The sequence below is a fragment of the Alexandromys fortis genome, unplaced genomic scaffold (assembly GCF_014885135.2).
Source record: "Alexandromys fortis isolate MF-2015 unplaced genomic scaffold, M_Fortis_MF-2015_v1.1 scaffold_19, whole genome shotgun sequence".
Classification (NCBI taxonomy): Eukaryota; Metazoa; Chordata; class Mammalia; order Rodentia; family Cricetidae; genus Alexandromys; species Alexandromys fortis.
The window spans coordinates 7950565-7977604 of NW_026067890.1; the positions used below are offsets into that span (position 1 = coordinate 7950565).

General features: G+C 46.4%; 1 protein-coding gene across 3 annotated transcripts in view; it reads left to right on the plus strand.

Moving 5' to 3' along the window:
* The first annotated feature begins 311 nt into the window (after positions 1-311).
* The window catches only part of Sec24d (SEC24 homolog D, COPII coat complex component), an 84717-nt gene continuing 57988 nt past the window's right edge, over positions 312-27040 (plus strand). The window contains exons 1-7 of one of the 3 annotated variants that reach the window (XM_050149992.1): positions 312-465; positions 2495-2655; positions 9357-9489; positions 17567-17715; positions 19487-19765; positions 20040-20173; positions 26414-26525. In XM_050149992.1, the coding sequence (XP_050005949.1) occupies positions 2538-2655; positions 9357-9489; positions 17567-17715; positions 19487-19765; positions 20040-20173; positions 26414-26525 (925 nt within the window). In that variant the 5' untranslated portion in view covers positions 312-465; positions 2495-2537. Of the gene's footprint in view, positions 466-2494; positions 2656-5892; positions 6068-6087; positions 6110-9356; positions 9490-17566; positions 17716-19486; positions 19766-20039; positions 20174-26413; positions 26526-27040 lie in introns of those variants that run through there. The other 2 variants (XM_050149911.1, XM_050150078.1) reach the window with 2 other exon arrangements.

Here is a 27040-nt window from a genome sequence, read left to right on the forward strand (position 1 = left end):
TCTCCCGTTCCACACCTAACCAGGCTGCCTTGGGCCTTCCTTCCTCTGTTGTAGTGCTGGAAGACGTCATCAAATTGTTTGTACAGGAGCCAGATTGCTCTTGCAACCGTGCAGCCGCCGACACGCGTCCCTTCCAGCAAGGGACGCGCAGGGCGGCTATTCAGAGCCACCTGTTGAACACAGAGCGCGCCCTCCTCGCTCGGGTCCCTCCCACGGGCTCAGGGCGGAATGAAACCGGAGGATCTTTGACAAGTTGGAGGAGGCGGGGCCTGGAGAAGGAAAAGCCGAGCGGAAAAGACCCGGAAAGAGGCGGGAGGCCGCAGCGGGAGGCTCGGCCCCGCCCCCGCCGGTGCGCGCCGCGGGAGCGAGCGGGTCCAGCGCGCGCGCAGCCGGGCGCCTGACGTGGCACTCACAGTCCAGAGCGACTCGGTGGCGGCGACGCGGGGCGCGGAGCTTGCAGAGCAGGTACCGGGGACGCGGGGCGGAAGAAGCAGGGAGAGGGATGGGGAGGTTGGGGAGTCGCAGGTACGGCAGGCTCGGGGCGCAGCTGGGGTGCGGAGCGGCCACACGCCGCTGCACCGCGACTCCCCATCAACTTGGCTCCCCGGTTCCCCGAGGAAATATTCCGAGGGAAAATGGCAACTCCAGCGTTCGGCTTCGGGATATCATTAGAGCGGAACGCGAACTTGTCCCGGGTGACAGTGGACAGGGAAGGGTGCGTTTGTGGAATCCAAGCGCTCTACGTTTGGATCCGAGGCCGGTCTGTGCCAAGTGGCTTTCTGCCATGTCGCCCGCTTGCAGCTGAGTCAGGTTTCGGCAACTTGGTGATCTGGGTGAGGAAGTTTGACGTGGCACAGCAGGGTGAGGAAGCGAATTCCTCCCAGGACCAAGGAAGAGGGATGGGTTGCTTCCCGTTCTTTGCAGTGAGCATCGCTGCCCCGCTTCCCTCCCGCAGCTGCTGCGTGGGTGTGCCGGTGCGGTCTTCGAAAGGGGCTGGGCTGGATGGGGCCAAGCAGGCTGCCACGTCTCTCTAGGCGCAGTGGGAGGAGGGAAAGTGTTGTCAGGAACACAGTGGACTGGAGACCTTTGTCTGCCTTTCTGTCCTCCGTTAAGAAGGCAGTGACCTCATGATACTTTTTCTTGGTGGCCACTCAGAAGCTTAAGTTTTAATATGAAAACAAAGCTAAAGCATGGATTTTGGCCTTCACGTTTTAGAGTGGCAAGCCATTTCCAGAATAAAGACAGAGCCCATATCTTAGAAGGAGTTGCTAATCTTTACCTCAAAAAGAAGCAACAAGAAATGACAGGACACACACGCAAATGCCTGGTAGAGAAACTGGAAAGAAACTAGAGAACCAATGTGTCACAAGTAATACGGCGTTTGGACACTTCATTTTCTAAAACAGAAAACTGAGGCCCAGAGAGCCTCTTCAGTTTGCCCTGGGTCACAAAGCTATACATTGGCAGATAGGAGATGAAAACCCATTCCCTCCACCCCAGAATTTTGAGCACCCCATGACTTGTTGCAAATGGTTTTTGAAAGCCAGGAGGTAGTGGCACACACCTTTAATCCCAGCACTAGGGAGGCAGAGGCAGGTGGATCTCCATAAATTCGAGGTCAGCCTGGTCTACAGAGCTAGTTCCAAGACATCCAGGGCTACACAGAGAAACGCTGTCTCGAGGGGGAAAAGGTTAAAAAACAAACAAACAAACAAACAAGCAAACAAATGTCTTTTGAAAGCCTCCCTAGGAGGTATGTTTTCTCAAAACCTGAACACAAAAATGTGTACCGCTATTTGGTATTTGGGTTCTGAATAGACTCAATGGGACTGTTACTTTGTTGATTGAATATAGGTGCTTGAATCTGAGGTGTGACATCATGTAAGTCAGAATCCTACCTAGCATCTTTGGCCGTGATGGTTGGAGCTGCCACTGGTTTGTCAAATTATGAGTCACAGAGGCGAATATCACTTCTATCTCAGCTTATAGTCGATGGACTCTGCCTTTTCCTTAACTGCAGATTAAGATGGACAATTAGAAGGGCACCAGAACGATCCAAGTCATGAAACATCTGGCTGCAGATGGCTTGTAGTTATTCTGGCCAGTCACTTGAACAGCATGGCATCGTCGCAAAATGTGACTATGGAAACCAAGACACAGAATTGTAGGAATACTAATGAGAGACTGTAGAAAGCAAGTCAGGCTTCCCGGGGAAAGAGTGGTTCGCAATTACTATTCGGATCTGTGCCTGAGAATTTTCCTGGGACCGCTGAAAGCGCTGAAATGATGCTACTGGATCCCAAAGAGATGTTGTAAGCCGTGTCCAGAGGATAATAACATGATACATAATGCTGTGTACAATGAAGATATTTCCCGGATGGACACTTTACTGTTTTTCAAGCCATCCTGGATGTTTCTTGATAGTGTTTATATTTTTTAATAGCATTAAGTATCTAAGATTCTCTTGTCAACTTCTTGTTTTTAACCCTTGCAGGGTTCTTCTGCGGTAGGCTCTCCTTTGGAATGATATTTTCACGATGAGCCGACAAGGTTATGTGGCGACACCCCCGTATTCTCAGTCCCAGCCTGGAATGGGCCTTTCTCCCCCTCATTATGGACACTATGGGGACCCGGCCCATGTAACTTCTCCACCAGGTAAATTGTTCTTTTCACTTGTATGTGATTATTCGTTCCCTGGATGCGGAGGCATGGGATAGCCCTAGTCGGTGGGCATTAACGAGAGGGGAGCAAGCAGGCTTTAGTCACTAACTGGAGCTGTGGGTTGACGGCATCGTTTCAAGAGGCTCTTACAGCAAGATACACGAAGTACCTGCTTATCCTCTTAGATCTACTTCTTCAGCCTTGAAAGCGTTCTATGCCTGACCAGTGATTTCCACCCTTCGCCTGTTTACTTAGGCATGGCATGCTCACGTTCAGAGCAGTTTGGTCTCTTTCCTTGAAGCCTACCTTTTACTAGTATTCCACGTCACATCTGAGCATCACTCAGCACCCAAACTTTCATGATTACAAAATCGAAATACACTGGCTGTGGTGGCGCATGCCTGTAAGGTGAGCACTCAAGAGATTGAGCCAGGAGGGTAAGGCGTTCAGGACCAGCCTTGGCTAGACAGTAAGTTCAAGGCCAGTCTTGGCTACATGGGACCCTGTCTCCAGGAAACAAACAAAAACTCCAAAATCAAAACAGAGGCTTTTATTTATTTTGCCTGTTCCAATATAGTCAATCTCCCAGGAGTTTATTTTTTGATTTTTTTTTTATTTGTCTTACATGTTTGAGAGTTTGCAGCATGTTTGTGTGTGTACCACCTGTCTCCCACTCTTGTTTTGAGCACTCGGGAACCTATTTCCTCCTCCCGTTCTGTTAGTGTTTTTTGCCCAATCCATCCATCTCTCACCCAGGTGACAAACAGCCCCTTAACCCTTAGGCGTCTACCTGTTACTGCCTTTCTCCAGACCATCCACTTTCGAACTGGAAGGATTTTGTATGACACACTTGGCTCGAAACCTTGTATGACTTCCCATTGCATCTCTTATACGTTAAGTTCCTTAGGTCTTCATTATTTTATCAGTTTCTTCTTTTCAGTTCACGGGCTCTGTCCCCTCATCCGTTACTCTGCAGACACCAACCTGTCGGTGGAGTGCTGGTTTATTTACACTAGGCGCCTGGCTAGCACCCTGCTCTCCCAGGAAGATGGTCATCCGTCCTCCATGTTGTCTTCACCACTGTCCATCTCATCCTCCTGCAGCTGCTTCCCCAGCTTGCTTATAGATCCTTCCCCTTGCTTTGTTCCTTGACACCATGCCGGACATTAAACCATTTCCCAAACTAGGTAGAGAGGGCCGGGTGATAGAGCACTTGCCTAGTGTGCATGAGGCTCGGGGTTCCCTTCCCCAGCACCAACTCACAGATACTTTACACACACACTGTATGTGATCTTTTTGCTGGTTTTCTAACAGACAACCTAACTGTGGCTTTTTGAAGTATCTGTTGCGTCAGGGTAGCCAGTGCCGAATCTGGCTTTGTGTTTTGCACAGACTACATCTCTCCCGGCACCCATTGATTGGGCTTTTGTGATTTTTGTGTTATGTGGTAACAAATCTAACAGACTTTTCGAGTGAGCAAAGTTCTCATCACAAAACAACAAATCAAATGATCTCAGGCTCAGTCCATATATTACTTATCTCGAGGACAATATGTCCAGCCAGCAGTTTGACAGTTACAGTTCGGGGGAGGGTCTCGGAAAGGAAGAGGAGGGTGGCAGGGAAGCACACAGCAGCAGGAGGAGGAAAGTACCAAGCTCTGAGATGGGGTCAGGGCCAAAGCATCTTCTCAGAGAAGTGACCTGAAAGGCCCGTGAGACGTGTCAGTAGGAAGGACGGTGGCTTGCTGGTGTAAACTAGACACTCAGCGTGTGACTCAGGAGGGGTTCTCACAGTGCAAAGTAATGGGATCATAGCAAAGGCGCCACTGGAGTGATTTAAACTGGAAAGGGTCACACTCCAGTACGCAGCGAGAAGGAACTACCCTGGATATTAGGAGGTGTGGAGGAGAAACTAGGAGTGGGTATACTGTGTTGGGGGCAGGGTTTCTAAATCTTAGCATTCTTCACATCTGGTGTGAACTCATTCACATTCTCTGTCTCTCTTTCCCTCTCTCTCTCTCTCTCTCTCTCTCTCTCATGCGTGTGTGCGTGCACCTGTGTGTGTGTGTGTGTGTATGTGTGTGTGTGTGTGTGTGTGAGAGAGAGAGAGAGAGAGAGAGAGAGAGAGAGAGAGAGAGAGAGAGAGAGAGAGAGAGAAGGATGTCCTGTACACTTAGCAGCATCCATGGTCTATGGCCCATGTCCGCCAGACACCAGTGGTACCTCCCTCTTCCTCAAGGAGTTTTACCAAAACCTTTGTCAAACTGTTCTGGCATTTCCAAGAGTCCTTTGAGTGGAAAAAAAAATCTGTGATTGGAAGCAGAGAGACCCGACATGTTACTGTTGTAGTAGTGGGGTTGAGGTTGGGCCTGGGGTAGTGAGAAGTGGCTGCTACTATACCACGACTTTGTATAGGTAACCACTGTCTCTTATCTAGGTAACCAGAGCTTTGGGAGCACTGGCCATTGGGATCCTATTTTTTTGTTTTGTTTTGTTTTAGATAAAGATTTTTTTTTCTTCCCTCAAATGTTCTTTGATTTTTTTGTTTTCCTTTGCTAGAAATAGGGTCTGATTTAAGGTCTGCTTTTCTATGATGCTGTTTTGATCAGAGTCCCTTTGCTGATAACAGAATCTCTTGTAGTGGAAAGGAATTTGTTAAGTGATGTCAGGAAACAAACAGAGAAAGGCCCAAGCCCTAGACTTAGGATCTTATCTGATCTACAAAGATGCACAGCCCACACAGGATAATTATATCAAAATCACTTCCTTCGAGGTCAGAAGAACAGCCCCTGTGACAGCCCTAGCCCAAGTTCCTCAAAGGTGTGTTGCTTTGCATATAAAAAAAGAAAAAGAAAAAAGAAAGAAACTGTAGAGGATCCTGGGAAATAGAGTCTGTTTCTTGCTGAGGACCGTATGTGAAGGCAAACCTAGAGGGCACTGATGCTCTTGCCCAGTAACCCAGCCCCTAATACCTGCCGCCATGTTAGAGATGGCTTTGGGTTTTGACACTTTCTTCTGGCGTGAGCAGTTCTTTCCCCTGCTATGTGGTATTCATTTCCTCTTACAGTTCCCCTCCTGCCCTAGAGAACCCGATCCTCTTTGTGTCTGGTCACTTTTGAAAATGTCAACTGTGTGGCCTATCAAAGACTCTGCCTCTGCAGGTCACCATGATATTGATTTCCCTTTGCCCTGGGGACAGAGTCCGAATGACACACCAGACTTTGTAGCCTGATTCCAACCAATCTGGATGGTGATTTCTATACTTGCCACCTTACCCCCCGCACTGTGTCCACCCAACCCTTCGCCGGTCCCTGATGAGGCCATGCTCTCTCAGACCACGGGCCAGGCTCCACTTCTGGCTAGAATCCCATATCTGTCTGCTGTTTTAAGAAGCCGCTGTCCCGAAGGTGCGCCTCAAGCTGCCTTTCCTCAATGATTTCTCCAGGAAGGTTAGGAGTCCCTGTGCGTTTTGTAACTCTGTCACATGACGGGGTCACTGTTTCTTACATGGCTATGTCCTCCATAAGCGCTCTTAGTGCATTGGAGGCATGCTAAGTGCGTGTTGAGTGAGTTTGAATCATTGTTGACCTCCAAAAGCAAGAGGGAGAGCGTATCTTAATGTGACCAATATATAACGGTGTAGCACGAACAGTAAAAACCCAGAGACAGATATTGGGGTTCAAGCTGAAGATCAGAAAAGCAAAGCAGCCAGCCATTGGCTCTTACCTCTACCTCAGACCGAAATGGGTGATCCTGCCTCCACAAATCCTTAGACTGAGACTGAGTTAAGACCTGTCTCCTCCTGTTTTATATGCCTTGCTAGTGCTGGGATTAAAGGCATGCATCACCACCACCTGGCCCCTGTACTAACTAGTGTGGTGCGGGACTGAAGGTGTGTGCTACCACTGCCTGTGTGGATGACTAGTGTGGCTGCTTTGCATTCTGACTTTCAGGCATGCCTTATTTATTAAAACATAAATACTATATCACTATATAACGGTTCTCTGTGTGCCTCAGAACAGCTTAAAGTCTCCTGCCTCATGTGGAAGCTGAAAAACTGGCCACTGACCTGCTACCCTGGTTGGATTTGTTGTTGCTGTTGTGCTGTTGTTGTTGTAGTTTGTTTGTGTCTGTTTTGTCGTCTTGACACAGTTATCTGGAAAGAGAAAACACAACTGAGAAAATGCCTCTACCAGACTGGTCTGTGGGGATTTTTTTTTTTTTAATGATTGATTAAAGCAGGTGGTGCTACCCCTGGATAGGCACCTAAGCTGTCTGAGAAAGCAGGCTGATCAAGCCATGGTGAACGTGCTAGTAAACAACCCTCCTCTGTGGCCTCAAAAGAAATTTCAGTTCCTGCCCCCAGCCCTGACTTCCCTCAATGAGAAAGTGTGACCTCTGAGGGTTGTAAGATGAGTTAAACCTTTTCTTCCCAAAGTTGCTTTTAGTCACGGTGTTTAGCATAGCTATAGAAACTAAGACACCTGCTCATTTGAAAGGGAAGGGTTCTGACTCCTGTTTTGACAGTAGTTAATATTCGGGTAATACTGAATTTCTACTTTTGTCCAAAATAACACTTTATAAATAAAAATGCAGGGGCTGGAGAGATGGCTCAGTGGTTAAGAGCATTGCCTGCTCTTCCAGGGGTCCTGAGTTCAATTCCCGGCAACCACATGGTGGCTCACAACCATCCGTGATGGGGTCTGGTGCTCTCTTCCGGCCTGCAGGCATGCACACAGACAGAACACTGTATACATAATAAATAAATAAATACAACAATAAAACATTTAAAAAAAATAAAAATGCAGTGTGCTCTTAGTTATATGTATTTTATTAAGCCATAATCGTAAAAAAGTAAAACGGAAAGTCAGGGCATATGGCCGGCAGGAGAAGATGGCTTTGAGTATTCCCATACACCATGCCTCACCTAGTTCCCAAAGCAGTCCTGGGGAGCAGGGAGATTGCAGATGTGACCCAGCCTGAGAAATCCTGGAGTACCCCGTCTCGTCAGTCTTAGTAGCTCAGCGTAGACAAGGCACTCAGATGCAGTTGGTGTGACTGCAAGCCTCGTGGTGTTTTTACATTGCTGAGCATCATCCAAAAATGTAGTGTTGGGAGAACTCCTCCTTAATTCACAGGAGGAAAAATGCTACGTGGTGGGAATCATATGTGGAGCTGAGGAAGCTGGTCTCGTAGATGTTGGGAGTGGGATGGTGGTTTCTAGAAGCTGGGCTAGTGGGAGGAAGATGAGAAAACTTGATTAGTGGGGAGCTAAGTTAGACAGAAGCAGTGAGCTCTGGTGTGGTGCAAAGTAGTTCTCAAATAGCTATAGAAAGTGTTCAGCTGCTTTACCATCAAATGATGTGTTTCCGATATATGTATATAACCTGGTAAAAACATCACACAGACTCTGGCTATATCACATGGTATCACACTAACATATACTTTTATCAACTAAAATAATTTATAATTGGATAATAATATCTATCATTTGTCCTGTAGAGAAAGTTGCAAACAGAACTCTGACTGTAAAGTTACAAGATACCGTCCCTCACTCAGGCTGTGGTGCAGGCCTGGGTTCCCACCTGCTCAGGAGGCTGAGGCGGAAAGACTGAAGTTTAGAGTCTGCCCAGACTGAAGGGCAAAAGGCAGCGGAGGCAATTTAACGAGACTCCAATTTTAAAATGATAAAATATAAAAAAAGGACGGGGCTATAACTTGGGTTATTTACTGGGGCGTGCCTCACACGTGGGGTCCTGGACTCAATCCTCAGCAGAGACAGTCTTCAGTTCAAGGAACCATGCTAGAAGAGAGGAGGCTTGATAAGCACTGCAGTCTATAGTCTCTCCTAAAGCCTGCTGCTCCGGCATCACGTGTGTTGGGTTATCCAAAGACGTTGTGACAGTCTGACGAGGCCTTGCTGGGTGACTGCAGACCATGCAGTCATTCCTTGTCTGTCTGGGGCTGGGTGTGGGGTGAATGTCCTGGTGGCAGGGATCAGAAAGAAGTCAGCTTGAGTGCGGATACCAGCTGTCAAGGAAAACACACAGGCAGCTTGGAGGTCACAGGGGCACACCCCGGAGGGTAAGACGGAAGCTTCAGGGACTCGGCTGGGGAGAGTAGATTTTACTTTCAGTTTACGAAGATGAAAATTGAGGTCCTCAGAGGAAGCTCCTTGTCCAGGTCTGACAGCTGCTAGTTATGCAAAAGCGGCTTGGGGTTCTCCGTCACAAAGTCCAGGTGCTCCTCTGCCTTGGTTGCTTTAGAAAAAATGAGAAAGACCTTCAAGTTCTCCGTGTTGGCAAGTTTTATGTCTACAAGCTAGAGTTATCTGAAGGGAGGGAGCCTCAGTTGAGAAAACGCCTCCAGAAGATCCAGCTGTAGGCAAGGCTATAGGGCATTTTCTACTCAGTGATTGAAGGGGGAGGACCCAACTAATGTGGCTGGTGCCATCCCCAGGCCGGTGGTTTTGGGTTCTTTAAGAAAGCCAGTTGGACAAGATAATAAGCAACGCTCCTTCGCGGCCTCCCTCCTTCACTCATTTTGTTATTTACTGTGGAGAGGGTGGCTGAGGGAGGCTGGAAAGACCTTGTGGCCCGCCTTTGGCCTCCCATCTTCACTCGAGTTGTTAATCTTCCTCCTTCCTATTATCTCTCTTTGTACTTTAATGCCCATAACTGTTCCCTTCTGTTGCAGGCGTGATGAAGCAGCCATCGGGGCCTTTGGGAGCCCCTGCTCCTTCAGGGCTCTTGCCCCCAGGCCCTTTACCTCCTGGACCCCCACAGTTTGGCCCAAATGGAGCCCATGCCCCAGGCCATCCTCCCCAAAGGTGAGCTAAGTACATTTCAAACGTTATTTGAATATGCCCTGTATTCTGGAAGTATCTTCTAAACTCGTGTGTTTCTTGGTTGAAAGTTTAATATCTTTGTATGTTCCATGTTTAAGAATACATAAAAATTACTTGTGTCAAAGCTATGTATTTTAGTTTGGGGTTATATTCAGCTATTTTTAGAGTTTTTACTTATTTATTTGAGTCAGGATTTCTCCGTGTAGCCCTGGCTGTCCTGGAACTCACTCTGTAGACCAGGCTGGCCTTGAACTCATAGACACCTGAGCACTCCCAGAGTGCTGAGATTAAAGACATGTGCCACCACCACCTGGCAATTATTTTTAGAGTTTTGTATTTATTTCCAGTTCATTCAGACGTCTATAGTCTATATGTCTTTCAAAATATTAGATCGTGCTGAGCATGGTGATACATACCTTTAATCTCAACCCTTGGGAAACAGAAGTAGGCAGATCTCTGTAAGCTTGAGGCCAGCCTGATCTGCAGAGCAAGTTCCAGACTACCTAGGGCTACCTAGTGAGATACTGATGCAGAACAGAACAACAAACCATTAAAACTTAGAAATTCTCTTAGATCATTCTCTTCTCCCGAGATGTCCACACACCTGTGTTCATTCCCCGTAAGTGCTTACCAAAAGTCTTAAGGTGAAATCGGATTGAAGCAAGTGGTGTAGTCTGTGGGTTCGATAGAGAAAGCATATTTATGCCAACGAGGGACTTGTGGAAGCAACTCAAAAAAAAAAATACAGCTTGTATTTATTCGAAATTGAGAAAGAGGAAGTCTGGGGCAGGCGTAGGGAAGCCAAAATCTTCCTGAGATATTGAGAGCCTCTTATCCATAAGGGACTATCACTCGGGGTGGAGCCAGCAGCACACTTCAGGGCTCGGAAGTCTCAGTGTTACTTGTCTCACGAGCTGTTGCCACCAAATGGAGTTCAGCTCCTGGTGGCATTTACCCTGGACCTGCTCCAGGGGTGGCCCAGAGGCCCCATTTCCCAGTTTTTTCCCCTCCCGAAGTTGTCAGGTGGAGTGGGGGTGGGGCCTTGAGGTCTGTGCCTTTGAGGAAGGATGCCATTCCTGGTACTGAGAAAACGGGAGATTCTGAAATCATGAGCCAATGCCCTTGCCTTGTGAGTCTGACACTCCTGGATTTTTGTTGTTTGTTGTGGTAACTGTGACCAAGATGTAGCTATGGCATCACAGAGAAGTGTCACACAGGGGACCAAAAAAAAAAAAAAAAGGAATTTAATTTGTGAGCGCACCTGTAGGTTAGAGCACAAAGCAGGGGTTCATCAAAGGCCTTGTTGTGATCGGGATCATTAGTCTCCAAAGCACGATGGATGGGCAATGAGGGTGCCCAGTGCTGAGAGCCATTGGATATAGTGGCATATACCTCTATCTAGCAGGAAGACGGAGGCAGAAGGACTGTCGTGAGTTCAAGGCTAGCCAGGGTTATATGGCTCTAGGCCAGCCTGGACTCCAAAGTCAAACTCTGCTTCAGAAATCCAAGGAGTCTTCTATAGCTGTGGATCCTGTACAGTGTAAGGCCAATCTGCCAGATGAGGCAGACTCGCCGGTGCATAGTGGCGTGCCTATTGTGGAGGAAACCGAAAGCTTTCTGACTGGTTGTGACGTCCTGTCTGCAGAAGGACTTCCCGCCTGATACTGTGAACCTGGTTAAAGCATGCTGCCGGCAAGGTCACTCTAGGGCAGAGTCTACTGCTGTCATTTTGCTAAATGGACATTCTAGAATTTTAGCTAAAGTACTTTCTAGAGTTTTAATATAAATATAACATGCATATATTTTTGTTTATATTCATATACAATATTAATATACATTTATGCTTATAGCCATATGCTAGTGCTGCTGTGAATTGGCAGGCCTGCTGTAGAAGCAGCTCAAGAAATACAGCCTGCGCTTGTGTTTGTAGTAAACTGGGAAAGGGGGAGTCAGAGGCAGGCCCAGGAAAGCCGTAGTCAGAAAAGTCTCCTTTGTAACAGGAATTGATAATGCAGAGACTCATAACTGGGCAGAGCACTGAGAGTAAGTGCCAGTCGAGTGCTCAGGCCGAAATGGGACATCACCCCTTCCGAAGTTCAGCGGTCATGGCGGAGAAAGAATGAAACAATGTAAGAGCCAGAGGATGGGGAGCAGGGCTCTGAAGCTGTCTTCTGTATATGACGTCATCAGTGTGACCGTGAACGTACAGACAGGAGCTGTGGAAACCTACACGTGTTTAATACAAAATTAGGTCCGAAACATCCCATTGTGGATCTGGGGTGACCTCGTGAAGTCCTACCTTCCCTGAGGAGCAGCTGGTTGTCAGTGGTTACCAGGCGATACGGGGGATGCCATCTTTTTCAGTGGGGTGGCGCTTGGTGAATTGTCCATGTCCTGTAAACAGCCTCTCACCCTTATCCATCCTGTTGACTGTAATTAAACTTAGTGATTCAAAAACAACAATACCCCCCCCCCCAACAAGCCATGAAAGCTGTTGAAATAGGAATTGCATGAGCAGGAATTGGGGAGGAATAAGAGAACATACGGGGAATTCATATTGCCACAATACATTGTAAAAATATATGGAATTGTTAGCCGGGAAGTGGTGGCGCACACCTTTAATCCTAGCACTCGGGAGGCAGAGGCAGGAGGATTGCTGTGAGTTCGAGGCCAGCCTGGTCTACAAGAGCTAGTTCCAGGACAGGCTCCAAAACTACAGAGAAACTCTGTCTCGAAAAACCAAAACCAACCAACCAAACAAAAAATATATGGAATTGTCAAAATGGTGTTAAGTTTTAAAATGTGTAAGAATAAATAAATAAATATAGAAAAGAAATACTCAGAACCTCAAGGTAGCTTTGGCCCCAGCAGCTGAGTAGCCTGGGCTGTTGATATTGTTCCTTGGCCGTAATTCCTCACTGGAAACAGGAGGAAGTGATCTTCTTAGTTCAGAGGGGAAAGGGAGACGATCCAGGATAGTTCATTACCTTAACCCCCCTCCCTAGTATCTCAGGGTTCAGAAAAGAAAGCCAAGGTAGAGCCAGTGGCTTTGAGAAGATTTGGTCACTGGCACTGGCCCAGCTGGTGGATCTCTTTGATGTGTTGTCACGACTGGGAATGACATGAGCCCAGGACAGGGCTGGCACCCTGAGGAGTGGAGACATGTTTGCCAGGCATGCCTTCGGAGGTTGTGGCGGAATAAATTCTCGTCACATGCTCTGTCCATGTTCTCCACATGTCCAGTGTGATCTACAGGTTCTAAGGAAGCTGGAGACTTCCAGGGGCTTAGTGATGCCACAGCATCTGAATGTTGTCACCTTGAAACACAGTGCTCGTGTGTCTGGGATGTCACTGGTGTTCACAGGTCTGCTCACCGCCAGCGCAGAACCCTGGGTAGGGATGCGGTGACTGCACTGGTCAGGTGTTTCCCATAGTACTGATTGTTATTTTAGAGCATGCTCCTACTCAGAGAAGCCTGTTGTGACTCACTGCGCTGATAACCAGCAGCTGCTCGACGATCTACTTCACTGCCTCTCTTACTTGCATTTTTTTCTTGATCTCTTTGAGTGTTCTTTTGCTCATCGTGGTTCTAGGAATAGCAGGCGGTATGTAACCTACAGCCTACGTGTGTAGTTGGCACTTCCATCCAGGTTTGTATAGCCTGTGATGTTGACACAGGGGCAAAAACCACCCAGGGACACATTTCTCAGAGTGTCCTGTTGTGAAGTGGTGTGTAAGCCACTTAACCTCCGGGTGGTTTTGCTTTCTCAACACCTTTAATACGTGGTTGTGAGGGCTTTGCATGCCGATGACTTCATGCAACACACAATGCTAATCACAGTCCACAGGCTCAGCACATGTCAGCAGCTCTCAGCGTTGTTTCATTGGCTCTCGTGTGCCATGTCACTGGATAGAAAGTCCACTTGCTATCTCTGGATTGCTCTCCCTCAGGCTGGTGACTCCAGGGAGTCAGACTCAGAATCTGCTTGGACTCTGATTGCAAGGAAGCACAATTAGGTCCTGTTCTGTCCCCAGCACTTTTGATGTGGTACAACTTGAATATGGGCCTAAAAGTAGGTTTGGAAGATGAAAAAGTTAGGGGAAAAGTCCGATATGCAGGCTGGGTTTCCAGGTTGCCTTTTATCTGCTCTGTGGGACACGTTTCTGTACACACAGGGCAGTGCAAAGGCCAGGGACAGAGTGATCTGGAATGAGTCACACTCTTCTGATGACGGAGGCTCAGAGGAGAATAGATGTGTGTAACCTCCTTGCTTTCTCTCTCTCTCTTTCTCTCTCTCTCTTCCTCCATTCCTCCTTCTCTTTGCATCTTTCCTTTATGTTTTAAAAAGCTTTTTTAAAATGACGTTTTAATTTACTCTTTGAGACTGTCATGCATGTGTTCACTGTGTTTTGATCATACTCACCCCGCCTTCCTCCCAGGCTCCTCCCAGAACCCCACGGACCCTCCCTACTTCATTTGCTCTTTTGTTGTTTAACTCACTGAGTCCAGTGAGTGCTGTCACCATGTAAATGTGTGTAGGGCCATCTGCTGGAGTATGGGCAGCTCCTCAGGGCCCACTTCCCTGAGGAAAACAGCTCCTCAGCTAGGGACAGGACCTTGTGATGTTGATTTCCATCCCTTTTTGATGATGGAATCGCTACTGACTTGATCTTGTACAGGTATTTGCAGCTATTGTGAGTGTGTGCGTGCAATAGTCATGTCTAGAAAACACTGTTTCCCGGCCGTTCTCCACCATGTTAGGCTCTGACAGGCTCCTGACTTCCTCTCTCACAGTGGTCTCTGAGCGAGTGGGTGGGAGATAAATGTTCTTTTGCGGGCTGAGTACACCATAGTCATTTATTTCCTCACTTTGACCTATTGTGAGTAGTTGTACTTAATCTCTAGCCATTGTGAAAGGAAGCCTCTCTGATGAGGTCTCAGAGCTGTACTGGCCTGTGGCCATAATGATGAGTATTTCGAGGGCATTTTGATACTATCTCCATTTAGCAACACAGTAATTGTAGGCTTCGTCCTAAGGCATGTGAGTTCCCTGATCATGGTTTCTTGGTTGTATTTCCAATACTGAGCATGCATGTCCTCCCATAGAGTGAGCCTTAAATCCAATGGTGCTTGGTTTCCCCCATAACATTCATGCCACTGGTGCATTCCTGCATATATCTTGCCATGCTGGCCATTACTATAGTTCACTGATTGACCACTGAATAAGACTGTTGATGACTCCCCTCTTCCTAGCAGTCTGCATAGCAGCTTCTAGCACCATGAAAACTAGCCTGAAGAGGGGAAACTTCCAGTTCAGTAGCAACTGGATCTTTCCATGTCCCGTGTCTCAAGTGTGTTGTATCTTCAGCAAAAGGATCTTACTGTGAAGTTCTGGAGTAATAGCACTGCCAACTATAGCAATAGCAATAGCCGGTATTGTTTTGGAGGGGTTATGAGACCACACTGACCAGGAACTCATACCTAAAACTAGCCATCAGGCAAATGCAAATTAAACTACCTTGAGACCTCATTTTACCCCAGCTAGACTACCTAAGGTTAACAAAACAAATTACAGCAAATCCTGGAGGGCTGTGGCGAAAGGAGAACATTATTCAGTGTTGGTGGGAGTGAAAACGGGTATAGCCACTGTGGAAAGCAGTGTGAAGGTTCTTCAAAAGGCTAGAAATAAATAGCTCTACCACATGATCCAGCTATACCACTCTCGGGTGTATACGCAAAGGACTCTACATCTACTCCAGAGATATTTGCTGATCCATGTGCGTTGATGCTCTAGTCCTAATAGTCAGGAAATGGAAATCACCCAGATCTGTACAAATTGATGAATGAGTAACGGAAACACAGAACAGATATAGGGTGGAATTTATTTAGCTGTGAAGAAAAAGTGAAATTTTCAGGCCAGTGGATGGAACTGGATATAGTTCTTCTGAGTCTGTTCACCCAGATCTAGAGAGACAAATGCTACGTCTCTCTCATATTTGGAGGCCAGCTTTGGGTCTGTAGATATGTGTGTTTAAATTGGAGCACTTGTAGAAGCCAGGAAATCAGAAAGGGTCATCGTGTTTGTGTTGAGGGGAGAATAATGGAGGAGATGTGGTCAAACACAGACAGTATGGGGTGGATAGGAGAATAATGGGAAAGGGAAGATTTAAGTGGGGAAGTGGATGGGAGGCCAGGCAGAAGAAAGGCTTTAAGGAGAGATGGACAACACCAGTGATCTTTGAAGAAGCCGTATAGAAACCTACTGTCATAATCACTGTTCTATTGTAAAAGACACCATGACCAAGGCAACTCATACAAAGGGGTTTACTTGGGGGTTTGCTTACAGTTTAGTCCATTTTCATCATGGCCAGGAGCATGGTGGCACATGGGCAACCACTGGAACCATAGCTAAGAGTGCTACATCTACAGGGAGAGAGAGGAGAAAGGGAGCGAGAGAGACTTGGCCTGGCATGGGCTTGTGCAACCTCAAAGCCTACCCCCAATGTCATACTTCCTCCAACAAGGCCACACTTACTTCAATAATAGTGCCACTCTCTACAAGCTTATAAGACCAGTTATATTCAAATTACCCATACCTAGTTGTTTGTTCTTTTGATCATGGCTGAAGTAGGATAACTGTATTTTTTTCTTTTTTAAAGATTTATTTTTTTATTATGTATACAGTGTTCTGTCTGTGTGTATGCCTGTATACCATAAGAGGGCATCTCATTATAGAAGGTTGTAAGCCATCATTTGGTTGCTGGGAATTGAACTCAGGACCTCTGGAAGAACAGCCAGTGCTCTTAACCTCTGAACCATTTCTCCAGCCCCAGGACAATTGTCTTATACTTACAAGTACTTCTAAAGTTTTCTGCATAAGATAGGATTAATCTGTTAAAATTTATACTCTAAGATGCCAGTGTTTTCATCAAAAGGGAAAATGACAGCTAGTCAATTCGTTGTAATTCATCTGTTTTGGCCAAGAAATAGTGAGTTAGAGAATGAAAAGACCCAGCTTTCCAACTGAATTTACAAGAATCTACTAAGAAATGTTGCAGTGTAAACAGAGGTCGCTGTGAAAATAAGCTGTAGGCTTTGTTTGCTTGTTTGTAGTGCTGAGGCCTAAATCCCTGGCCTTGAACACGCTAGGAAAGTGTCCTTCCACCGAGCTATATCCCCATCCTTTCTCTAGTGTTCTTTTTTCTTTCTTTTATGTGTATGGGTGGCTGTTTTAGCCATGTGGGTGCTGAGACTAAAACTTGGGTCCTCTGCAAGAACAACCGATATGTTTAGCCACTGAGCCATCTCTCCAGCCCCTCAGGCCATGTAATCTAGGGAGCCTTAATTTTTAGTCACAACTGAAAGTTAGTAGGAAAAGATTCATAATGCCTGGTACTTATTAGCTTTCTGTGTTGTATCACTGCTCGGGTGGGGCCACTACTCGGGCGACAGCCATTGCTTAGACCAAAACAGTAATAATAACACACAACAGACAAACACAGTTTCAAACTACGTCATGGGTAAAGTACGATGGGATTTTTCAATGAGAAAAACAGAAAAACACCTACTCCAAACTTACTGCAACTTTGACTGCCAAACACCATTTTGTAGGGTGTGCCTTGCCGACTTCAGAATGTAAGACAGGCCGGATTCTGTTTAGAAATTGGGTTGGAATGATAAGCAGGATGATCACCAACACACAACCACAAAGCACACGGTCCTGTTTCTGTTTTGTTTTGTTGCATTGGTCAAGTTTTGTGAGTGTGAAGTGGTAGCATTGGGCTCATCCTTTCATTGGCTTCCAAAGCTGGCCTTGTGTTCGTGTTAGACTTTTCTCTCCCTCGACATAGGAACCATGAGTGGAGCCGTGGGGCTGTGCTATGGGTTGCTAAGAGCTCGGATCAAGAGTAAATATTTAATCCACCATATCAGTCATTTTCCCTACCCCCCTAGAGAAGGTACTTTTGTTGTTGTTGTTGTAGAATATATTAACTATTTTGCTTGTCACTTGCTTCCGAAACCCTGGCTGGCACACTAACAATCCCTTTTATCTCTTAGGTTTCCTGGACTCCCACCTGTCAATAATGCGGCACCCTCTTATGCATCAGGCCAGCCCCCGCCACTGTCGTCTTACCCAGGTCCTGGGTCCACTTCCTCTGTCACCCAGCTGGGCAGTCAGTTCAACTCCATGCAGATCAACAGCTACGGTAAATGGACACTGTCACTGTTCCTTCAGGGCTCTTTGTGGTGCGGAAGATGACCCCGGAGACCAAACGTGCTAGACTACCACTGAGCTATGCTCCCATGTTTGTTAGTTCTTCTTCTTGAAGATAGACCTAACTCTGGCTTGACATTAACATGCTGGCTGGTGCATTTTTGTATAAACCACAAAGATCCGCCTGCCTCTGCCTCCTGAGTGCTGGGATTAAAGACATATGCCACCACTGCCCAGCTGACACCCCAGATTATTTTTTTTAAAGACGTGCTCCACCACTGCCTGATTGACACCCCAGATTCTTTACTTGAAAATATCACACATATATCCCTGGTCGAGTCTTTTTTTTTTTCCCCTCAGAAATGTCACAAGTCAGAGCTCCATTATCTGCTCTGCTCATGTCCTTGCCTTCTAAGTCCCAACAGAACAATCCACTGATCTCTGAGCACTCAAAGGCTTTCTCAACCCAGAGTTCAAAAATTATGACAATCCTCTAAAAAACACACGGTCAGGTCTGTCACAGCCATGCCCTACAACCTGCTAACAGCTTATGCCTCGGGGTTTCTGTTGCTGTGATAAAACACCATGGCCAAAAGCAACTTGGGGAGGAAAGAGATTTTAGGGTTTTTTTTTTCCCCTTACAGCTTGTAGTCAATCATCCAGAAAAGTCAGAACAGGAACCTGAGGCAGAACCTGGACAGGGGCCTAGGGCAGAGGCCATGAAGGAGTGCTGTTTGCTGGCTGGCTCCTCATGGTTTGCTCAGCCTACTTTCTTACAGAATCCTAGGCGTGGCACCACCCACAGTGAGCTGGCCTCTTTCGTGTGTCAATCATCAGTCAAAATGCACCACAGGCCGGTCTGGCGGGGCAGTTTTCTCAGTTGAGGGTCCCTGTTTTCAGGGGACTCTAGCTGTGTCAAGTTGACGTTAAATAGCCAGTATTCTCCCTTACTGCTAGTTGGTTGTTAGTATTGATAATAGTCTCCCGGACTCCTTCTGACCTTTTTTACTAGTTTCCAAATGGATGGCTTAGGGAGCAGCTTAGCTTCACATAAGCCTCGACCAGGACACAGCTTGGGTTTCCAGGGTGAATGGCAAGCCTGTGAATGGCCCAGACCTCCTCCAGGTTATTTCTGTTTCTGAACTCATGTGCTTGAGTCAAACTCAGAGTTCACACAGGGTATTGAAGGCGTAAGTTATCTGAGTGGTGCTTGCTCTATCCAGCATCTTTCGTATTATTCTCAAGGCTCTCTAGGAGACACAGATGTTTTAAAGTAGTTCACGGGTCATGTGGTGGTAATGAACTGGAGTTAAAATTTGTGCTGTCAAGAAGCCTCTCGCTGGGGCTGCAGAGATGGCTCAGGGGTCAAGAGCACTGGCTGCCCTTGCAGTGGACCCAAGTTCGGATATCAGCACCCACATGACTGCTCATAACTGCCTATTATTCCAGCTCCTTCTAGCTTCCGTGTGTGCGTGTGCACACGCGTGCGCACACACACGCACAAATGCTAATTTTTTAAAAAAGAAATCTCTTACCCAAACTAGAGATGTTGCTTTTATACTCTTATAAATTTTTTTATTTCTTAAAAAATGCCCCCAAGTAATATTTTTATTACTTTCTGAAGGAAGATTTTAATTCGTGGCCATGATATATACCTAAATGTATAATGCATAAGTGTATGGAAAACAAATGTCTGCCATGTGCTTTGTGGGCATGAGAGCTGTGGAACGTGGCACTGAGGCATGGTCTTCTCTCTTCCACAGGTGTGGGCATGACTTCCCAGAGCCAGGGTCCCCCTGGCCCTCAGCCAGCAGCCTCCTTCCAGGGGCCTCCACAACCCCCACAGCCATCAATTTTGCAGCCAGGACCTCAGGTTCCACCACCGCCCCCCACCGCTCTGAATGGCCCTGGGGCCTCTCCTATGCCTCCACCAACTCACAGGCAGGATGGACTTCCTGGGTCTACTCCTCTGAATGCCCAGTACCAGCCACCACCTCCAGCAGGCCAGACCCTGGGTGGTGCTGGCTACCCTCCACAGCAAGGTAAGGTGGGCAGGGGGAGGCCAAGGTGTGGGTTACCTGGGGGTGTCCTGAGCTGGAGATCGGGTTTGTTTCTGTGTCAACTGTGATGGGACAGTAGCCTCTGGATAGTGACAGAAGAGAAAGTTAAAGAGGGAGTTAGGAACTCACTTTTAATTTCCTGCTGCATCCAGCAAGATGAACTTGGTGGCATGCTTGATTCAACAGTATAATATTGTCAGTGAGTCTTACACCTGGGTTCTTTTTTTTTTTTTTCTTTTCTTTTTTTTTCTTCAAGCAACCAACTATGGACCACAGATGGGAGGTGCACAGATGCCTTACCCAGGGGCCTTCCCTGCAGGTCCTGCACAGATGGCAGGACCAGCACCACAGCTCCAGAGGAAGCTGGATCCTGACTCCATCCCCAGTCCTGTAAGTGGTCCTTCCTCTCCCACACAGAAGCATATATATNGTAATAGTAATAAGTTCTCCCTAAAGCTATGACCGGTCTGCCACAGGCTCTTGAACCTGATATTGGTGCCAGAAATTATTTTTTATTGATATTTATTGAGCTCTACATTTTTTTCTGCTCCCCTCCCTGCCTCTCCCCTGCCTTATTCAACCCTCCCTCAAGGTCCCCATGCTCCCAATTTACTCAGATCTTGTCTTTTTCTACTTTCTACTTCCCATGTAGATTAGATCTATGCAAGTCTCTCTTAGTGTCCTCATTGTTGTCTAAGTTCTCTGGGATTGTGGTTTGTGGGCTGCTTTTCTTTGCTTTATGTTTAAAAACCACCTATGAGTGAGTACATGTGATAATTGTCTTTCTGTGTCTGGGTTACCTCACTCAAAATAATGTTTTCTAGCTCCATCCATTTTCCTATAAAATTCAAGCTGTCGTTATTATTTTTTTCTGCTGTGTAGTACTCCATTGTGTAAATGTACCACATTTTCCTTATCCATTCTTAAGTAGTGGGGCATTTAGGTTGTTTCCAGGTTCTGGCTATGACAAACAAAGCTGCTATGACATAGTTGAGCACATGTCCTTCCCATACCGAAGCTCTATTAGCACTGGGTCCTCCGGGACCTGTAGAGGTCTGGGACACTGGCCACCCGAGGAGGCATGCTCAGGTTTGGAGCATGTTGAGGGCTCAGAGGGAGGAATCTGCCTTCTAGATCGGGGGCACTGTAAGTCACACCGAAAAGGGACAGATACAGAGAGGGGTGAAGACTTTGGCTATTTTTGTAATTGAAGATTGGTGATAAAGTGTCCAGTGTCTATAACAAGCCTCCAAATGCACAGAGTCTAACTTCAGCTGCTCTCGGTGCCTTTGTTATTACGTTTATGACATAACTTTTCTTATGGCTTGAATAGGAAAGATCTGCACAGAGGCTTTGCTCCTACTCAGGTGCGGTTTTGGGAGTTCTAAAACTTTAGGAGATGGGACCTGCCTGGAGGAAGTCAGTCTTTGGGGGTAGTTTGTTCCTGGCCTGTGACTGTTTGAAGGAAATGTCTCCTATATGATTTTGTGTTTGACTGCTTAGTCATGGCTGCTGGCACTGTTTGGGGAGGTGAGAAGGTGTGGTCTTACTGGGGGAAGTGTGTCACAGGGGGTGGGCTCTGTGAGCTTGAGTCCTTTCCCACTGCCTGTTTGCTCTCTCTGCTTCACGCTTGTGGTTCAGGGTGTGAGCGAGCACTCAGCCTCCTGTTCCTACCCCCGTGCTGGCCGCAGTCTGCCCCGATTTTCCTGCTGTTTGGAAATCTAACCCTCTGGAATCGTGAGCCAAAATAAACTCATAGTTCTATCAGTTGCCTTGGCTGTGATGTTTTATTACAGCCAGAAAATGAATTAGTATGTGGTCCCTCTCTGCCATGCTCTCTGCTCGCTGTCTGCTGTGAGGTTTGCAAACACAGACACATGAACAGCACATACATGCTGCGTGTTCCTCCACCATGAGGTTCTGCGCAAATACGTGGGGCTCAGCAGCCATGGGCCGAATAAATCTTTCCTCCTTTATGTTGTTTATACCAGTCTTTAATGTCTTTAATGAAAACAAAATTATTTGGTTATTTGGGTTAAAAATGTGTTTACATTGAGCTTTTTCTGACTCTTTATGTGATTTCAGATACCGGACCCCCAACTTTCCTTCTGACCAGGTCTCTTCCTGTTAGAATCACAGGTGCCTTTAGTATCCTTGGGGATGAGCCTCCCTGTTTCCTACCTTCCCTTAATTGTCTGGGTCTCACTGCTGACCCTGTCATCAGCAAACACTGCTGACTTTTGGAAGGGTGAAAGCCTTCTTTCCACCCAGTGCTTCCTGCCTTTGTAGCTTGTTCCCTGGAAAGCTGCAGGGCCCACTCTCCCCACCAGCGCTTTCACACCTGGCAGTGCCCCTTGACTTACACCTTCATCTCTTAACCCTGTGTTTCCATTTGCATGTGAATGGGTATGCACCCCCGTGTTTGGGCCTTTGTATTGGGGTGTTGTATGCCTGTGTGTGTTTGTGGATGTGCATGTCTCTGTGTGCATGCGTGTGTTTGTATGTGTTGCATGCAGGTGTTTATGTATATCTTGGTGTGTGCATGTGTTTATGTTTGTACATGTGTGTGTTCATGCTGAATATGTATGTGAGTTAGTGGTCTTGCAGGCCTATGTGTATGTATGTGTGTGTATAAATGTTTGTGTCTATATAAATGTATTTGTTTTTTCCATGAAGGTGTCAGTTGTGTGTTTGTATATACTGTGTGCTTGTGTCTGTGGGTTTGTGTGTATGGGGGGTTGTATGTATGTGTGTATGTATGTATGGTGTGTGTATATATACATATGTGTACGTGTGTATGTGTGATATTTGTATGCGTGTATATGTATGTGTGTATGTATTCAAATGTGGGTGTGTATATGTTTGTGTGTGTTTGTATATATGTGTATGTGTCTGCATTTATGTGTGTGGTATGTGCATAGATGTATGTGTATATGTGTGGTATGTTTGTAGGTTTGTGTGTGTATGTGTTTGTAGGTGTGGGTTTTTGCTATTGCCCTAGTGTTAGAGTTCCCCAAGGCTTACTCTTTGGAATGACCTTTCCTTCATGGTCTCTTGGTCAGCATTATTCCAAGTACACCCCCAAGCATGTGTGACTGATAGTAGCCGAGACCATCTTAGGAATTCCTGTCCTAGGGCCTTCTCCATTCAGACACTGTTGGTTACTCCTGACTCCAGCTGCCCTCTATACATGTTCCTAGATGGCTCTCACCTGATCTCTTCTTGTCCTGCACCTCCACTTTAGTTATTCCAGCTCTTCAAACCTGCCTTGTGTGCCTCAACTTGACTGTGACATTTCCACTGCCCATATTTAGGCTCCTCTCCTAGGCGTGTGCCAGCCCAACTCGTATGCTCTTTTTTTCCCATGCCTTCGCCGTCCGTCCGTGTCTCTACACGTTCACAGCATCCAGCTGCCCGGCAGAGGGCACACTGTTGGTGTAGTGATTTATTTGCCACCATTCTCCAGACTCGAACGTCTGCTCCATGGGGCAAGGATCTAGTGGGTTCGCTGCTGTCTCTAGCACCTACACAGAGCCCGCTGCTCAGTGTGCTGAGGGAAGGGGTGGATGAGCATTAATGAGAAGCAGCAGCAGATGCCACGGCTCGTTGTGAATCTTGAAGGTGTCTATGTGCAAGTCAGCCCCGTGTTGTTCATCTTGAGGTAATTGACATAGTGATGAAGCTGGAGTCTGCTTGTTTTCCTCTGACCAAAACGACATATTGTTCTAATGAAATAAACGCTTTCTTTCGGAAGGAAAGAGTCCAGTCCCAAGTGAGGTACTTAATACAACCCTGTGACTGGTGGTCTTTAGCCACATTGTTGTGAAGGGATGGAAGCAGCGTTACCAAAGCTCTTCCTCGCCCTCTCCTGCATCCAGAGGAGGATTGTTCAGAGGCGGGTCCTTCCTCTTCTCCTTCCACTGCCCACAAGTCAGACATCGCTGCCTCGAGCATCTCTGCTAATGCGGCCACACACCTTCACTCACGTCTCCTCCTGGGCATTCCTCCCTAGAGCAGGGCCTCCTTTGTATCTTTTCCTGGGGATGTTTTATGATTTCCCAATATTCATGGTGATGACTCCAGTGACAGTTCTGAAGGGAAAAAGATCCGTGTCTTCTGGGAGAGCGCTGACATGGTCACACGCCACTGTGCTAGGTCTCCGGTCACAGGTGCCAGTCGCTGCCTGTCGCTGTTGGTGGTTTTGCTTATTGTTTCATTTCTGATGCTGTTTCTTAAGAGTCTGCGTTTGGGATAAATCAAAAGCTATTTTTAGCAATGGCTAGAACTGCTTGATGTCGTCTTCCTCTTTTCTGTGTCTTGTTCTGACAAGATGTGGATGTTTAATTAATAATGACTAATTATAACATTGTTTCTTCGGGGATTGGGCTTTGAGAGTTGTAAATGGATAATTTAAATGAGATTTTTTTCTGGAAATATGGTCTCCTGATCAGTGACTGTGTAAGTTCAGCGTACTCGGCACATGGCTGCATCGTGACAGCGTTCACCTTAGACTGTGCTGGTTGGAATGATTGTGCTAAATGTTAGCATTAAATAGTGGAGAAGCGACTTTCCTTTAGAGTAAACCGATTAGCTTTGTGGTTAAATGCAGAGTACAATCACAGTGCTCCAATGCTTCTGTGCCCTCCTTTCCCAGCGTAGCATCTTGTCTGTGTCTTGCTGTGGTAGTCACATCCTACATCTTTATAAGTACTCAGTCTCTGAGGGAGCCAGAAGGCAGACAGAAGCAGGTTTAAATTCAGGCTAGGTTCGTTGCCAATATTCTTGGAGCCTGTGATGCCAGCACCATCTGCACTGGTGAGACTGGAGCCCCAGAGAACACTTCAGAGTTGGTTCGCAGTCAGCATTATCACTATCAGCGGAAAACTGTATCTTTTCATATTTCCAGCCTAGACACTTCCTGTCGCTGTCTTCTTGTGCTTGTCTTTGGTTTTAGCCTCTGTTTGTTGCTTTCTTTAGCCACTCCCCCTTGTAGAACATGAGGGACAGGAGTGGAAAAGGAGGAAACAGAGGAAGATAGTCCCTAACTTCATTCCACTTAGTTTTGCTTACAATTTAACCCGAGACAGTTAGAATGAAAAGAAAAGAAAAAACAAAAAACAAAAAACTAAAGCTCTGTAGTCTTCAACAACAAATATTATTAGTAGAAAAATATGTTTCTATGATAGATGGCAACATTTGGGCCCCTTCACACCTGATGGTTTCTAAACAAAAGATACCCCCACCCCAAAATATTTTCTGTAGGGAAACTGAGGAAGAAGACTGATTCTGAGTAGAACATAGGTGGCTTTAGCTCAGTTAGTGTACACCATTTCTTCTGCATTCAGTGATTGTTTTTTTGAGACAGGGGTTTTTTTTTGTATTTTTTTCTTTTTCTTTTTTTTAAATACCAATCCAAATTCCCACTCCCTCCCCTCGTCCCATTCCCTCCACACACCCTCCCACCCCACCTCCCTCTAATCCTAAGACAGGGTAAGGCACTTTGCTTTGTGGAAAGTCCAAGGCCCTCCCTACTACATCTAGGCTGACCAACGTATACATACAAAGAGAATAGGATCCCCAAAAGAGCCAGTACAAGCAGTAGAGACAAATCCCAGTGCCACTGCCAGTGGCCCCTCAATCTGCCCCAGCCATACAACTGTCAGCCACATTCAGAGGGACTAGTTTGGTCCTATGCTTTTTCCTTCCCAGTCTAGCTGGAGTTGGAGAGCTTCCATTAGCTCAGGTAAACTGTTTCAGTGGGTGTTCCCATCATGGTCTTGACCTTTTTGCTCATATTTGAGACAGGGTTTATCCATGTAGCTTTAGAGCCTGTCCTGTAACTAGCTCTGTAGACCAGGCTGGCCTCGAACTCACAGAGATCTGACTGCCTCTTCCTCCTGAGTGCTGGGATTAAAGGTGTGCGCCACCACCACCTGGCTATATTTAGTGATTTTTAGAGTTTTCTTTTGATACAAAAGTATTTTTGTTAAACAAGGTTTCAAGATTCTTTTTTTTTTCTTCTAAAGCATTTTTCAAATGCTCATCTATGGTTATAATAAATAAGATAAAGTATAGTAAGTAACAATAAGGGTTTCTGAAAGGTCAGGGTCTGAGCCAAGAGTATTAGAGAATAGGATTTGGAAATTTGATAACGGTATAAAATTGTGAAAGTAAATGAAGATGAAGGTATGGTGGATTGATTTGTCTGCAAAGAAATGAAAGGATATTTTTCTAAATATTTATTTATTTATTATGTATACAATATTCTGTCTGCGTGTATTCCTGGAGGCCAGACGAGGGTACCAGATCCCATTACAGATGGTTGTGAGCCACCATGTGGTTGCCGGGAATTGAACTCAGGACCTTTGGAAGAGCAGGCAGTGCTCTTAACCTCTCAGCCATCTCTCCAGCCCCCAATGAAAGGATTTTTAAAAGATGCCCCTCTCTTTTTCCTGTCTTCCTTTCCCCTTCTCTCTCTGTCTCCAACCCTCTTTTTCGCTCTCTTTTTCCTCTTTCTCTGGAAAGGGAGAGGAGAGGAAGAGGGGGCAGGAACCACCACTGTCCCCCTTAAATGAGTGTCAGGAAGACTTGTAACTTAGTGTAATTCACTCTTCACATCTTGTTTGTCAGATTCAAGTGATCGAGAGTGACAGGGCCACCAGAGGCGGACAGGTCTACACTACCAACACCAGAGGCCAGGTGCCTCCGCTGGTCACCACGGACTGTGTGATTCAAGACCAAGGTATTTCTTTCCAGTGACTTTATTATTATTATTACTATGGTTTTAAATTTTCTCACTGGTTTCAAAACAGATACCCTGACTCCACTCATCAATACTATTATTGGGGGCATAACCCCCTTATAGCTGAGAATAGACCAATTTTCTATTAGTTGCCCAAGAACCCCAAAGGTACTGCCAACAGTTATATTCTCTGATGTAGCAGTCTGCAGAACTTTGAGTGATGTATAAGAAAATTTTAAATTTTGGTTTATGGTTTAAGGAACTCCATCCCCCTACTTGGGTTGGATTTGCGCACCCTGCTGGGCATTGTGAGTCCGCTCACCTGCTCTAGCCTGGGGATACTGTTTTCAGCTGGTCTCTTAACAGTCTGGTTCTCTGCCTCTACATCAGAATAAGGGGAATGTGAGCTCCGCCCCTCCCGATGCAGCCCGTGCCTGCTCTCGTTTTAATCTGCCTGTCAAGCCCTTTACAATTCTTTTCCTGTTGTTCCTGGCAAGTCAAAATGTGACGCAAGG